Source organism: Somniosus microcephalus, chromosome 4, assembly GCF_052327205.1.
Source record: "Somniosus microcephalus isolate GS21.2 chromosome 4, FLI_Smic_1.0, whole genome shotgun sequence".
In the NCBI taxonomy this organism is placed as follows: domain Eukaryota; kingdom Metazoa; phylum Chordata; class Chondrichthyes; order Squaliformes; family Somniosidae; genus Somniosus; species Somniosus microcephalus.
The window spans coordinates 268,137,906-268,150,666 of record NC_140990.1 but is presented as its reverse complement, the minus strand read 5'-3'; the positions used below and the strand labels follow the sequence as shown (position 1 = coordinate 268,150,666).

General features: G+C 42.0%; 1 protein-coding gene across 14 annotated transcripts in view; it reads left to right on the top strand.

Annotated features, from left to right (window-relative positions):
* The window catches only part of LOC147120445 (RNA-binding motif, single-stranded-interacting protein 1-like), a 661,270-nt gene that overhangs the window by 603,760 nt on the left and 44,749 nt on the right, over nt 1-12,761 (top strand). For all 14 annotated transcript variants that reach the window (XM_085986392.1, XM_085986391.1, XM_085986393.1 and 11 more), the window contains one exon: nt 1,751-1,830. In XM_085986392.1, coding sequence (XP_085842518.1) covers nt 1,751-1,830 — 80 coding nt within the window. The remainder of the gene's footprint in view (nt 1-1,750; nt 1,831-12,761) is intronic.

The following is a 12,761-nucleotide window of genomic DNA, read 5'->3' as shown; positions in this document are numbered from 1 at the left end:
AAATCGCGGGGGGGGGAGAGCCTCGGGAAATCGCGGGGGGGGAGAGCCTCGGGAAATCGCGGGGGGGGGAAGAGCCTCGGGAAATCGCGGGGGGGGCGAGCCTCGGGAAATCGCGGGGCGCTCGCGCTGACCGCGCATGCGCCGCCCGCCCGCCCACAGCGGCCGTCCATCAGCCGCGCGATACGCGGAGGACCTCAGCTCCGGACCTCAGGCGCTAGGCAGGGGGAGGGGCCGGAGAGAGGGACAGAGGGGAGGGGGGGGGAGGGGAGGGAGGGAGGGGAGGGGAGGGGGTGAGGGAGGGATAGGACAGGGAGAGGGAGAGGACATGACAGGGAGAGGGGGGACACACGGGCAGGGAGACCAAGCGCCCCAAAATTGCCCACTGACCGCGCATGCGCCGCCCGCCCGCCCACAGCGGCCGTCCATCAGCCGCGCCATACGCGGGGGACCTCAGCTCCGGACCTCAGGCGCTAGGCAGGGGGAGGGGCCGGAGAGAGGGACAGAGGGGAGCGGGGGAGGGGGTGGGCGAGGGGAGGGAGGGAGGGAGAGAGACAGGGGAGGGAGAGGAGGGGAGGGAGGGATAGGACAGGGAAAGGACATGACAGGGAGAGGGGGGACACACAGGGGCAGGGAGACCAAGCGCCCCAAAATTGCCCTCGCAACACGGGGCTCCCCAGTTAGTATATATATGGTTTATTCAGTGATTGCCATATTAAATGTGCTTCAAACATTTTTTCCAAAATTTCTGTACTTGGAAAACATCTGTTTTGGAATTTTTCATGGCCATAGAATAGAATTAGCGAATTTTAAATCTGTTGGTATATAAATTGTCAAATCAAAAATTTAATTTAGTTTAATAAAATTGGAGTATCTTTTTTGAGTAGTGGTTAAGAATTTGGACCTATGCAGTTGGTACATTTTTGGTGCCAAGTGGTGCCTTTTGCTACCAATTCCTGACTCTCTGAGTGACAGGAATCCAGGATGAAAAGTGAGGATTAGCATAATAAGTGCATTACCAAGGGTAACTAACATTCACTGGCAGGTTTCAGTTCTGCTTAAAAAAAAAAACGACATTAGCGTTTCAAAAATGAAATACCTTTGAAGTGTGTGTTTTTTAAAATTATTTCTTTGTAAGTAAATTTCTTAAATGAAAGCCATTAAAGTTATTAAAGTATTCCCAGTAGTTTTAGTCAAAAAACTCAATCTGAGGGTGAGCAAAATGTTAAAGAAAACTGAAACAAAGAAATGTCATGATGTTTTACACCATTTACAATCAAAGTGACACACCTTTTCATCTTCTCCGTGTGTTTGAAAAGAACAGCCAATGCTAGAAAATAATTTTTGCTTATGATAAACTAAAGCTTTGCAGTAGAATCTCAGCAGCAACTGTCATTCAAATTCAACCACTCAGTGGGTAACTTGCAGCATTTCTCAGCAGTATAGGACACTTAATAATGTAAGTTACCTGAGGGTAAGGAAAGATCCCATCAGGAATCTGTCCTGCACTGTCACACAATCAGGGAAAAGCTTTTGTCCAGACACACTCTGCATGTTAGGAAGGTAATACGATAGTTGGTAGGTAAGTTATGAAGTGCAGATATAACTGGGGAAAGAAAATAAAAAATAAAAATTAAATCTACTTCCTAGCAATTGTGTTTTTATACTAAAAGACAATGTATAATTATCTGAAAATGCATTAACCAATCATACATGCCCTCCTCAGTAATCAGTTTTTTTCTTCCTTTTCCAGGATGGAATCAACAGAGAAGTGTGAAACAGTCATAGCACATTTTAATGGCAAATTTATTAAGACCCTGCCTGGCGTCCCTGGTGAGTTTTGATGACCTTTGTTAAACTACTGTAGATGTGGATTGTTGGAACTAATTACTTTGTTGATGATGAAGAAAAAAATGCTTCAAATGTGATTGTTTTTGAGCAAACCTAATACACTGTGGGATTGCTGGCCATAGTGTTTGAAGGATATAGGTACAACCCAATCCATTTATTTAATAATCCTGATTTTTACCGAATAAAGGATAATAATTGCATTAGCCAAACTGCTATTGGGTAGTGCAGAAAAAACTATTCACACTTCCTCCCGAATGGAGGTGGAAGGATTGTATATTACAACCTGGGACAAAAGGTGTTATGAAGAAGGGATCCAGTCATCCTATGGTATGCTGTAAAATCGGAAGATCATAGGTTTAAACCATATTCCAGGCCTTGATCACACAACCTAGACTGACACTTTAACACATTACTGAGGAAATCTTTATGGTTAGCTGCAAACCAAGCCACATCTGCTTGTACAAGTGGATGTAAAATGGCCATATTTGAATGAAAATCTCCCAGTGTCCTGGTTAGTACCATCCCTCAAAAAACTGGTGATTTATCTAATTTATGGACTTTACTGTGTGGTAATGAGTCAGGCCAACAAATAAATCATTGAGTGAGTCCCAGCATTGTTATTGAAGTATATGCAGGGAACAGACTATTCTGGATCTGATACTGTGTAATGAGAAAGGGCTAATCAATAATCTTGTGGTAAAGGGGCCTTTAGGGACAAGTGACCATAATAGGATTGAATTTTACATTAAGTTTGAGAGTGATGTAGTCCAATCTGAAACTAAGGTCTTCAATCTAAACAGAGGAAACTACAAGGGTATGAGGGACAAGTTGGCCATGATCGATTGGGAGACTACACTAAAAGGTATGAAGGTGGACATACCATGGCTAACATTCAAGGAAATAATGTATTATTTGCAACTAACATATATTCCTCTAGGGCATAAAAACCCAAAAGGAAAAGTGATCCAATCATGGCTAACAAAAGAAATTAAAGCTAGTATTAAGTCAAAGGAGTTGCCAGAAAAAGCGGTCAGCCTGAGAATTGGGATCTTTTTAGAAATCAGCCAAGGGGGGCCAAGAAATTGATACAGAAAGGGAAAATGGAATATGAGCACAAGCTAGCGAAAAATATAAAAACGGATTGTAAAAGCTTCTATAGGTATGTGAAAAGGAAAAGACTGGCGAAGGTAAATGTAAGTCCTTTACAGTCAGAGACGGGAGCAATTATAATGGGGAATGAGGAATTAAATAAATGCGAGAAAACCAAGGGTGTGGCGAGAATGAGGAACTTAAAGAAATTATTATTAGTAAAAAAAACAGTACTAGCAAACTTAATGGGACTAAAAGTCAATAAATCCCAAGGACCGGATGACCTACGTCCTAGGGTTTTGAAAGAGGTGGCCATTGGGATAGTGGACACATTGGTTGTCATCTTCCAAAATTCTATAGATTCTGGAACAGTTCCTGCAGATTGGAGGATAGCAAATATAATCCCGCTATTTAAGAAAGGAGGGAGAGAGAAAACGGGGAACTACAGACCTGTTAGCCTTACATCAGTAGTTGGGAAAATGCTGGAATCTATTATAAAGGATGCAATAACTGGGCACTTCGAAACTAATAGTAAGATTAGGCAGTCAACGTGGATTTATGAAAGAGAAATCCTGTTTAACAAACCTATTGGAGTTCTTTGAGGATGTAACTAGTGGAGTAAACAAAGGGGAACCGGTAGATGTGTATTTGGATTTTCAGAAGGCCTTCAATAAGGTCCCACACAAGAGGTTGGTGAACAAAATTAGGGCACATGGAATTGGGGGTAATATACTAGCATGGATTGAGAATTGGTTAACAGACAGAAAACAAAGAGATGGAATAAATGGGTCTTTTTCAGGATGGCAGGCTGTGACGAGTGGGGTACCGCAAGGATCAGTGCTTGGGCCCCAGCTATTCACAATCTATATCAATGATTTGGATGAGGGGACTAAATGTAACATTTCCAAATTTGCTGATGATACAAAGCTAGGTGGCAGTGTCAGTTGTGAAGAGGCTTCAAGGGGGTCTCGATAGGCTCAGTGAGTGGGCGAGAACATGGCAGATGGAATATAATGTGGATAAATGTGAAGTTATCCACTTTGGTAGAAAAAACAGAAAGGCAGAGTATTTCCTAAATGGTGAAAGATTGGGGAATGCTGATGCTCAAAGGGACCTGGGTGTCCTTGTACATGAGGCACAGAAAGTGAATGTGCAGGTGCAGCAAGCCATTAGGAAGGCAAATGGTATGCTGGCCTTCATTACAAGAGGATTTGTGTACAGGAGTAAAGAAGTCTTACTCCAATTATATAGGGCCTTGGTGAGACTACACCTGGAGTACAATTTTGGTCTCCTTACCTAAGGAAGGATATACTTGCCATAGAGGGAGTGCAACGAAGGTTCACGAGATTGATTCCTGGGATGGTGGGATTGTCGTATGAGAAGAGATTGAGTAAACTAGGCCTGTATTCTCTTGAATTCAGAAGAATGAGAGGGGATCTCATTGAAGCATACAAAATTATTACAGGGCTTGATAGGGTGGATGCTGGGATAATGCTTCCCTTGGCAGGGGAGTCTAGAACCAGGGGCCACAGCCTCAGGATAAAGGGTAGGCCAATCAGGACTGAGATGAGAAGAAATTTCTTCACAGAGGGTGGTGAATCTTTGGAATTCTCTACCCCAGAGAGCTGTGGAGACTCAGACATTGTGTATATTCAAAACAGAAGTCGATAGATTTCTGACTAGTAAGGGCATCAAGGGATATGGCGATAAGGCCGGTGAATGGAGTTGAGGCAGAAGATCAGCCATGACCTCATTGAATGGTGGAGCAGGCTTGAAGGGCCGAATGGCCTACTCCTGCTCCTATTTCTTATGTTCTTATGCTGAGCCAATTCCTTCAGGGCTCTGAAATAAAGGAGTTACGCTGTGTGTGTGCACTGAACATGCTACTGTGTGGCCTCCAAGCAGGACGCATCGTCTCACTTTGGGCACCATAACTGATGAAAATGTTACCTGAACAAGTAACCCTGAACATTACTTTGCAATTTTTTCCCCTGCAATAACTGAACATATATTTACATCTCAAACACAGCAAAAAAAACACCCAGCCACCTTAAATCACAAACCAGCAACTAACCTGTAAGTACTACATAGAATTAGAATTACAGAGAATGTACAGCACAGAAACAGGCCATTCGGCCCAATCAGTCCATGCCGATGTTTATGCTCCACTTGAGCCCTCTCCCATCTTTCCTCATCTAATTCTATCAGCATAACCCTCTATTTCCATTTCCCACATATGCTTATTCCCTTAAATGCATCTATACCATTCGCTTCAACCACTCCCTGTGGTAGCGAGTTCCACATTCTCACCACTCTCCGGATAAAGAAGTTTCTTCTGAATTCCCTATTTGATTTCTTGGTGATTGCTCTTATATTGATGGCCACTAGTTTTGCACTTCCCCACAAGTGGAAACACTCTCTCTGTGTCTACTCTATCAAAACCGTTCATAATTTTAAAGGCTTGTATTAGGTTCCCTTTTGCGCTCCAGGGGTCCCACGCAGCCGGTGAGCTGGCTTTTAAATTGAAAAAATCACATATGTGCGGACTTTTGAATGAGCCGCTCAGCCTTCTCTTTTCAAGAGAAAAGAGACCCAGCCTGTTCATGCTTTCTTGATGGGTATAACCTCGCAGTTCTGGTATCATCCTTGTAAAAAATTTTTGCACCCTCTCCAGTGCCTTGATATTCTTTTTATAATATGCCGACCGGAACTGCACACAGTACTCCAAGTGTGGTCTAATCAAGGTTTGATAAAGATTAGCATAACTCCTCTACTTTTCAATTCTATCCCTCTAGAAATAAATCCTAGTGCTTGGTTTGCTTTTGTTATGACCTTATTGACATGCGTCAGAACTCCTAGCGATTTGTGTATTTGTACTCCCAAATCCCTTTGCTCCTTTACCCCATTTAGATTCTTATTTTCCAACTAATTTGTGACCTCCTTATTTTCATACCAAAATATAATACCTCACACTTATGTTGAAATTTATTTGCCAATTATATGCCCATTCTTCAAGTTTATTAGTGTAATTTGTTGCAGCCCTCTTCAGTATTGACTATCCCTCCCAATTAGGTGTCGTCTACAAATTTAGAAATTGTGATTTTGATTCCAAAGTCTAAGTCATAAATATAAATTGTGAACAACAGTGGTCCCAGCACTGATCCTTCTGCCACTTTGAATAGCTACCCTTTACCCCTACTCTCTGCTTTCTGTCTTTCAGCCAGCTAGCTATCCATTCTGCTAATTGTCCCCTGACTCCACATGCTCTGACCTTATCCATTAGTCTATTATGTGCTTCCTTATCAAAGGCCTTTTGGAAATCTAGATATATTACATCTGCTGCAATCTTGTCTACTCTCGCTGTTACCTCTTCAAAGAATTCATTGAGGTTGGTCAAGCAAGACTTTCCCTTTTGAGATCCATGTTGACTATTCATTATTATAGATTTGGTTTCTAAATGTTTTTCTATTTTCTCCTTTAGTAGGGATTCCATTATTTTTCCTACTACTGATGTTACTGCATGAGCCCTTTAAATAGCACTGGTGAGAGGGCCTTCCTGCAAACACCAGAGATAAGATCCAAACCAGCCATGAAATCCAAGCTCTCAAGTTTGAGATTTAATTGAATCCAGTTAAATGTGAACTTGTGCTGCTAAATATGAATTTGGCACACATTTTTCAAAATAGTCGTATTTCTGATTATTTTCATCTGGAATGTATTGTTTCTATTAAGTATGGTGGCCAGGACTACTGAACATTGGCTGTGTATGATTTTCTTTCTGCTCACACTAAGACTATCCTTGAATCATGGCAGATAGTTTTGATATACAGATAGTCATTTGTGATTTACAGAAAAATCTTGTATTTGAAAAAGTAGCAATTTAAAAAATTGGTTCAATAGTTTAGAACAGTACAAAAGTAATAGAACTAATGATGCCCATAGAAATTAGGAATTGGAACAATATCAAAATTGTCTGATGACACTAAATTGTAACAAGGATTGTGAAAGACTGCTGGAATACATAGGTAGGCTAACAAGATGGACAGTTGAGTGGTTACTGCAGTTCTGTGTAGAGAAAATTAATACGTTTTAACAATAGGAAAAGGCAATACATCCTGAATGAAATGATTTTGGATAGAGTGGACAATCAGAGGGACCTTGCACGCACAGGTCATTAAAGGTGCCAACAGAAGCAGATAAGGCCAAAAAAGGCATACAGAATCCTTAGTTTTGTAGCTAGAGGCATGGAATACAAAAGCAAAGAAGGTAATATTGAACTTGTACAAGATCTTAGTTAGACCACAGATGGAATATTGTGTGCAGTTTTGGGCTCCCATTTGTAGGAAATGTAAAAACTGGCAAAAATGAATGGAAACGGTGCACCGACCTATTCACTGTTGTTATAGAATCTTATGGCACAGAAGGAGGCCATTCGGCCCATCGTGCCTGTGCCGACACTTTGAAAGAGCTGTCCAATTTAGTCCCACACAGCTTTTTCCCCATAATCCTGCAAATTAGTCCTCTTCAAGTACACGTCCCATTGCCTTTTGAAAGTTCCTGTGGAATCTGATTCCACCACCCTTTCAGGTAGTACGTTCCAAATCTTCTTAACCCTCCATGTAAAAAAAAGTGTCCTCATTTCCCCTCTAGTTCTTTTGCCAATTATTTTAAATCTATGACTTCTGGTTACTGACCCACTTGCCAGAGGAAACAGTTTCTCCCTACCTGCGCTTTAGATTCCTGAGGCATTGGGACCATTTCTGGGGGAGGTGGGACCTGTACAAGGACTGGGACCAATATCCTTGCGGTGGGGTTTGCTATTGCTGTTGACGAGGGTTTAAACTAGCTTGGCAGGGTGATGGGAACCTGAGAGTGGATTCAGAAGGGAAGAGAGGCAAAGCTGGAAATGGAAGACAGAAAATTAGTAAGCGAGTTTGGTAGGCAGAGGAAACCAAAGGCTAGAAAATAGACAACAAGGGAGTTTTGCAGTGCTAAATGGTATATACTTCAACGCAAGGAGTCTAGGGAATAAAGCAGATGAGCTGAGGGCACAGATAGACATGTGGGTGTATAATATAGCTATTACTTAGACATGGCTGAAAGAAGGGCAGGAATGGCAGCTCAACATTCCTGGTTACAGGGTTTTCAGATGAGATAGAGAGGGGGATAAAAAAGGAGGGGCGTTGCAATATTGATTAAAGAATCAATTACAGCTGTGAGGAGGGATGATATCTTCGAAGGATCATCAAATGAGGCCATATGGGTTGAACTGAAAAACAAAAAAGGGGCAATCACACTGCTGGGAGTGTACTATAGACCTCCGAACAGTCAGAGGGAGATAGAAGAGCAAATATGTAGGCAAATTTCTGAGATGTACAAAATAAGGCAGTAATAGTAGGGGATTTCAACTTCTCTAATATTAACTGGGATAAAATTAATGTGAAAGGCATAGAGGCAGCAGAATTCTTAAAATGCACTCTTGAGACCTTTTTTTAGCCAGTATGCAACAAGCCCAACAAGAGAGGGGGCAGTTCTGGACCTAGTTTTAGGGCATGAAGCTGGGCAGATGGAAAGGGTATCAGTAGGAGAGCATATTGGTGGTAGTGATCATAATACAGTTAGATTTAGGGTAGTTATGGAAAAGGACAAGGATGGACCAGGAATAAAAGTTCTCAATTGGGGAAAAGCTAATTTTACTACACGGAGAGGTGATTTAACCAAAATGGACTAGAGACAAAAAGTTGAAGGTAAATCAGTGTCAGAGCAGTGGGAGGCATTCAAGGAGGAGATAGTAAGGATTCAGAGCAAGTATGTTCCCTTAAAGAAAAAGGGTGGGACTAACAAATCTAGAGCTCCCTGGATGTCAAGGGGCATACAGGGTAGGATAAAGAAAAGAAGGGAAGTTTATGACAGATACCGAGGACTCAATATTGCAGAAAGCCGAGAGGCATATAGAAAGTGCAGGGGTGAAATCAAAAGGAAATTAGGAAAGCAAAGAGAGGACATGAAAAAATATTGGCAAGTAAAATCAAGGAAATCCCAAAGATGTTTTATAAATACATTAAGAGCAAGAGGACAACTAAAGTAAGAGTAGGTCCTATTGGGGACCATAAAGGTAACCTGTGTGTGGAAGCGGAAGACATGGGAAGTGGGATTAGGGTGGATAGCCCTTTGTCGGCCGGCACAGACAAGATAGGCCAAATGGCCTCCTTCTATGCTGTAAATTTCGATGATTCTATGAACCCCTCATAATTTTAAATACCTCTATTAGGTCTCCCCTTAACTTCTCTGCTCCAAGGAGGACAATCCCAGCTTCTCCAAACTCTCCACATAACTGAACTCTCTAATCCCTGGTATCATCTTGGTAAACCTCCTCTGTATCCTCTCCAAGGCCTTGACATCCTAAAGTGTGGTGCCTAGAATTGTACACAGTACTCCAGCTGAGGCCTAACCAGAGATGATTGTTTTTCTATTCAATACCCCTATTTACAAAGCCAAGTATCCCATATGCTTTCTTAACTGCCTTATCAACTTGCCCATCCACCTTCAAAGGTTTGTGAATATGCACCCCCAGGTCCCCGTTCTTGCACCGCCCACCCTCAAAGTAGTACTGCTTAGATTATACTGCCATGTTGTTTGTCCCAAAGTGCATCACTTCACACTAATCCGCATTAATTTGCATCTGCCATGTATCTGCCCATTTCACCAGTCTTTGTCCTCCTGAAGTCTGCTACTATCATGCTCACTATTTACAAGGTTGCCAAATTTTGTATCATCTGCAAACTTCAAAATTATACTCCCGATACCCAAGTTCAGGTCATTTATATATACCCTGTAACGAGAAAAACAATGGTCCTAATACTGACCCCTGGGGGACCCCACTGCATACATCAGAAAAACATCCGTTCACCACTACTCTCTGCCTCCTATCCCTATCCCAAATACGTGCTCAAGTTACCACCATCCCTTTAATACCATGTGCTTCTATTTTCTGAATAAGTCTGTTATGAGGTACTTTTTCAAATGCCTTTTGAAAGTCCATATATACATCTACTGCACTACCTTCATCAACCCTCTCCGTTACTTCATCAAAGAACTCAAATCAGGTTAGTCAGACACGATATTCCTGCAACAAATCCATGCTGACTGTCCTTTATTAATCCATGCTTCTCCGAGTGAGAATTAATTTTGTCTTTGATAATGGTCTCTTACTCTTGTAGTTTTCCCACCACTGACATTAGACTGATTGGCCTGCAATTACCAGGTTTATCCTTCTCCCCTTTTTTAAATAGGGATGTAACATTTGCAATCCTCCAGTCCTCTGGCACCACTCGCATATCCAAGGAGGATTGAAAAATTGTGGTCAGAGCTTCTGCTCGCTCCACCCTTGCTTCCCTCAGCAACCTAGGATGCATCCCATCTGGGCCGGGTGACTTTTTAACTTTGAGTGATGCCAAGCTATTTAGCATCTCCTTTCTATTAAATTTAATCCTACCCAATATCTCTACTCCTCCCTCCTCTACTGCGACATTAACTTCATCCTCTTCTTTTGTGAAGGCAGGTGCAAAGTACTCATTCAGTACCTCAGTCATGTCCTCTGCCACAACAAGATTTATTTCTTTGTCCCTAATTGGCTGCATCATTCCTTTATCCTGTTACTTTTTATATGTTTATAAAAGATTTTTGGGTTCCCTTTTGCATTACCTACTAATCTTTTCTCATACTCTCTCTTTGCCTTTCTTATATCCTTTTTCAATTTTCCCTGCACTCTCTAGTCTGCCTGCTTTTCAATTGTATTCTGTATCTGACATTTGACATAAACCTCATTTTTCTGTTTTATTTTAACCTCTATTTCCTTTGTCATCATTGTTAGCTTTGGATGCCCTATCTTTCCTCCTTATGGGAACTATCTCTGCATTGAAGGCCTGCCATTGCTCATTTACTGTTTTCATGGCCAATCTTTGTTTTCAGTCCACCTATAGTAGATCCCCTCTCACATTACTGAAATTGGCTCTCGTCAAGTTGGGTATTTTCACCTTAGATTTTTCTTTGTTCCTTTCTATAACTACTTTAAATCTAATTAATTTTGATTACTATTACCCAGATGTTCTCCCACTGAAAGATACTCCACTTGCCCTACTTCATTCCCCAGAAGTAGATTCATTACTGCTTCCTTCCTCGTTGGGCTAGAAACATTGGCCCAGATTTTGCGGTCAGCGGCAAAGTAATGCTTGCTGTTAACCTCAAAGAAAGCTGCCCACAAAGATCTAGTGATCTCTGGCATTGATTTCATCTTTCCCAACGTTAATTTGACTCTGGCGCCAAGGTCAGGGGATCCCCAGCATCCAGCTGTCCAACAGTGATGTAATCAAACTGGCTAAGCAGCCAATCACATTGAAGAATTCTCAGAGACAGCAAACCAGGAAGTAAAATGCACCGATCATCCTTCACTTTTCATAAATTTTACAGAGATCAAAATAAAGATTGGGACATACACATGGGTTTAAGGTAGAAGCTGAAATATCATAAACAAATTTAATTTTGTTATTATTATATTTTAAAACCATGGAATTTCTATCATAAATGTTATACCTATCAGGAAAGGATGAACAGGCTGGGTCTCTTTTCTCTTGAAAAGAGAAGGCTGAGGGGTGACCCAATAGAGGTCTTTAAAATTATGGAAGGTTTTGATAGAGTAGATACAGATAGTGTTTCCATTTGTGAGGAAGAGCAAAACTAGAGGCCATCAATATAAGATAGTCACCAAGAAATCAAACAGGAAATTCAGAAGAAACTTCTTTACCCAGAGAGTGGTGAGAATGTGGAACTCGCTACCACAGGGAGTGGTTGAAGCAAATAGTATAGATGCAATTAAGGGGAGGTTAGATAAGCATATGAGGGAGAAGGAAATAGAGGGTTATGCTGATGGAGTTAGATGAGGAAAGACGTGAGGACTCGAGTGGAGCATAAATGCAGGCATGGACTGGTTAGGCCGAACGGCTGTATATCCTAATGGCTTGTTTCTGTGCTTTTACATGATATGAGTCCACATAATACTGTTAAAACTTTAAAAAGTAATTGATAAAGCCAGATATTTTATGCTGTTTTTAAAATCAGTGAATACAGAATTAATGAGAGGCCAGAGAAGGGTAACTAATATTAAGTTTCTTCTGACAAGTAGCAGAACAAGATTGTACTAAACATTCTGGCTGTCCTCCTGAGAGTGGTGTAGTGCACAACAGACAATTGATAACCATGCAGCGTGGACAGATAACAAGAAGTTGACTAGTTTGCAGCATTCCTCTGTCTCTGCTGAATGGTTTCCACAGCACAACTTTATGTCTACTGATTGCCTGGAATTTGGCATGGAAGTTGATAGGCTGCCTTGGTACTTTCCTGCGGCCACAAAGGAGAATACAGGAAACTTCGCGATATCCGGCACCGACGGGACCGGCGTGATGCCGATCTATGAAAACTTCCGGACAGACCAGCGCTAATGTTGAAGGATACGGAGGTTTTCATCTCTGTATCTGACAACAAACACTGTTGCTTAGCAACAGCTTGTAAACAGTCGGCCCGTACCTTGGAAGCGTCTCTGTAGCTTAGCAACAGCTTCAGAGAGGCTTTCCAGAGACTGAGGCCTAGAAATTCGGTGGGCTTTGCACCCAGTTAAGGCCCAAAGAGGGCCTCTGCGCCATTGGAGGAGTTTGCGCTGAAATTGAGCCCTGCGCAAATGGCGGCGGTAGCCGGTAGTGCTGCGCCGGCACCGATGACTTCATCGGTGTGCGCAGTGCCCCGGTTCCGCCCCGAAGCCGGCCCGACCC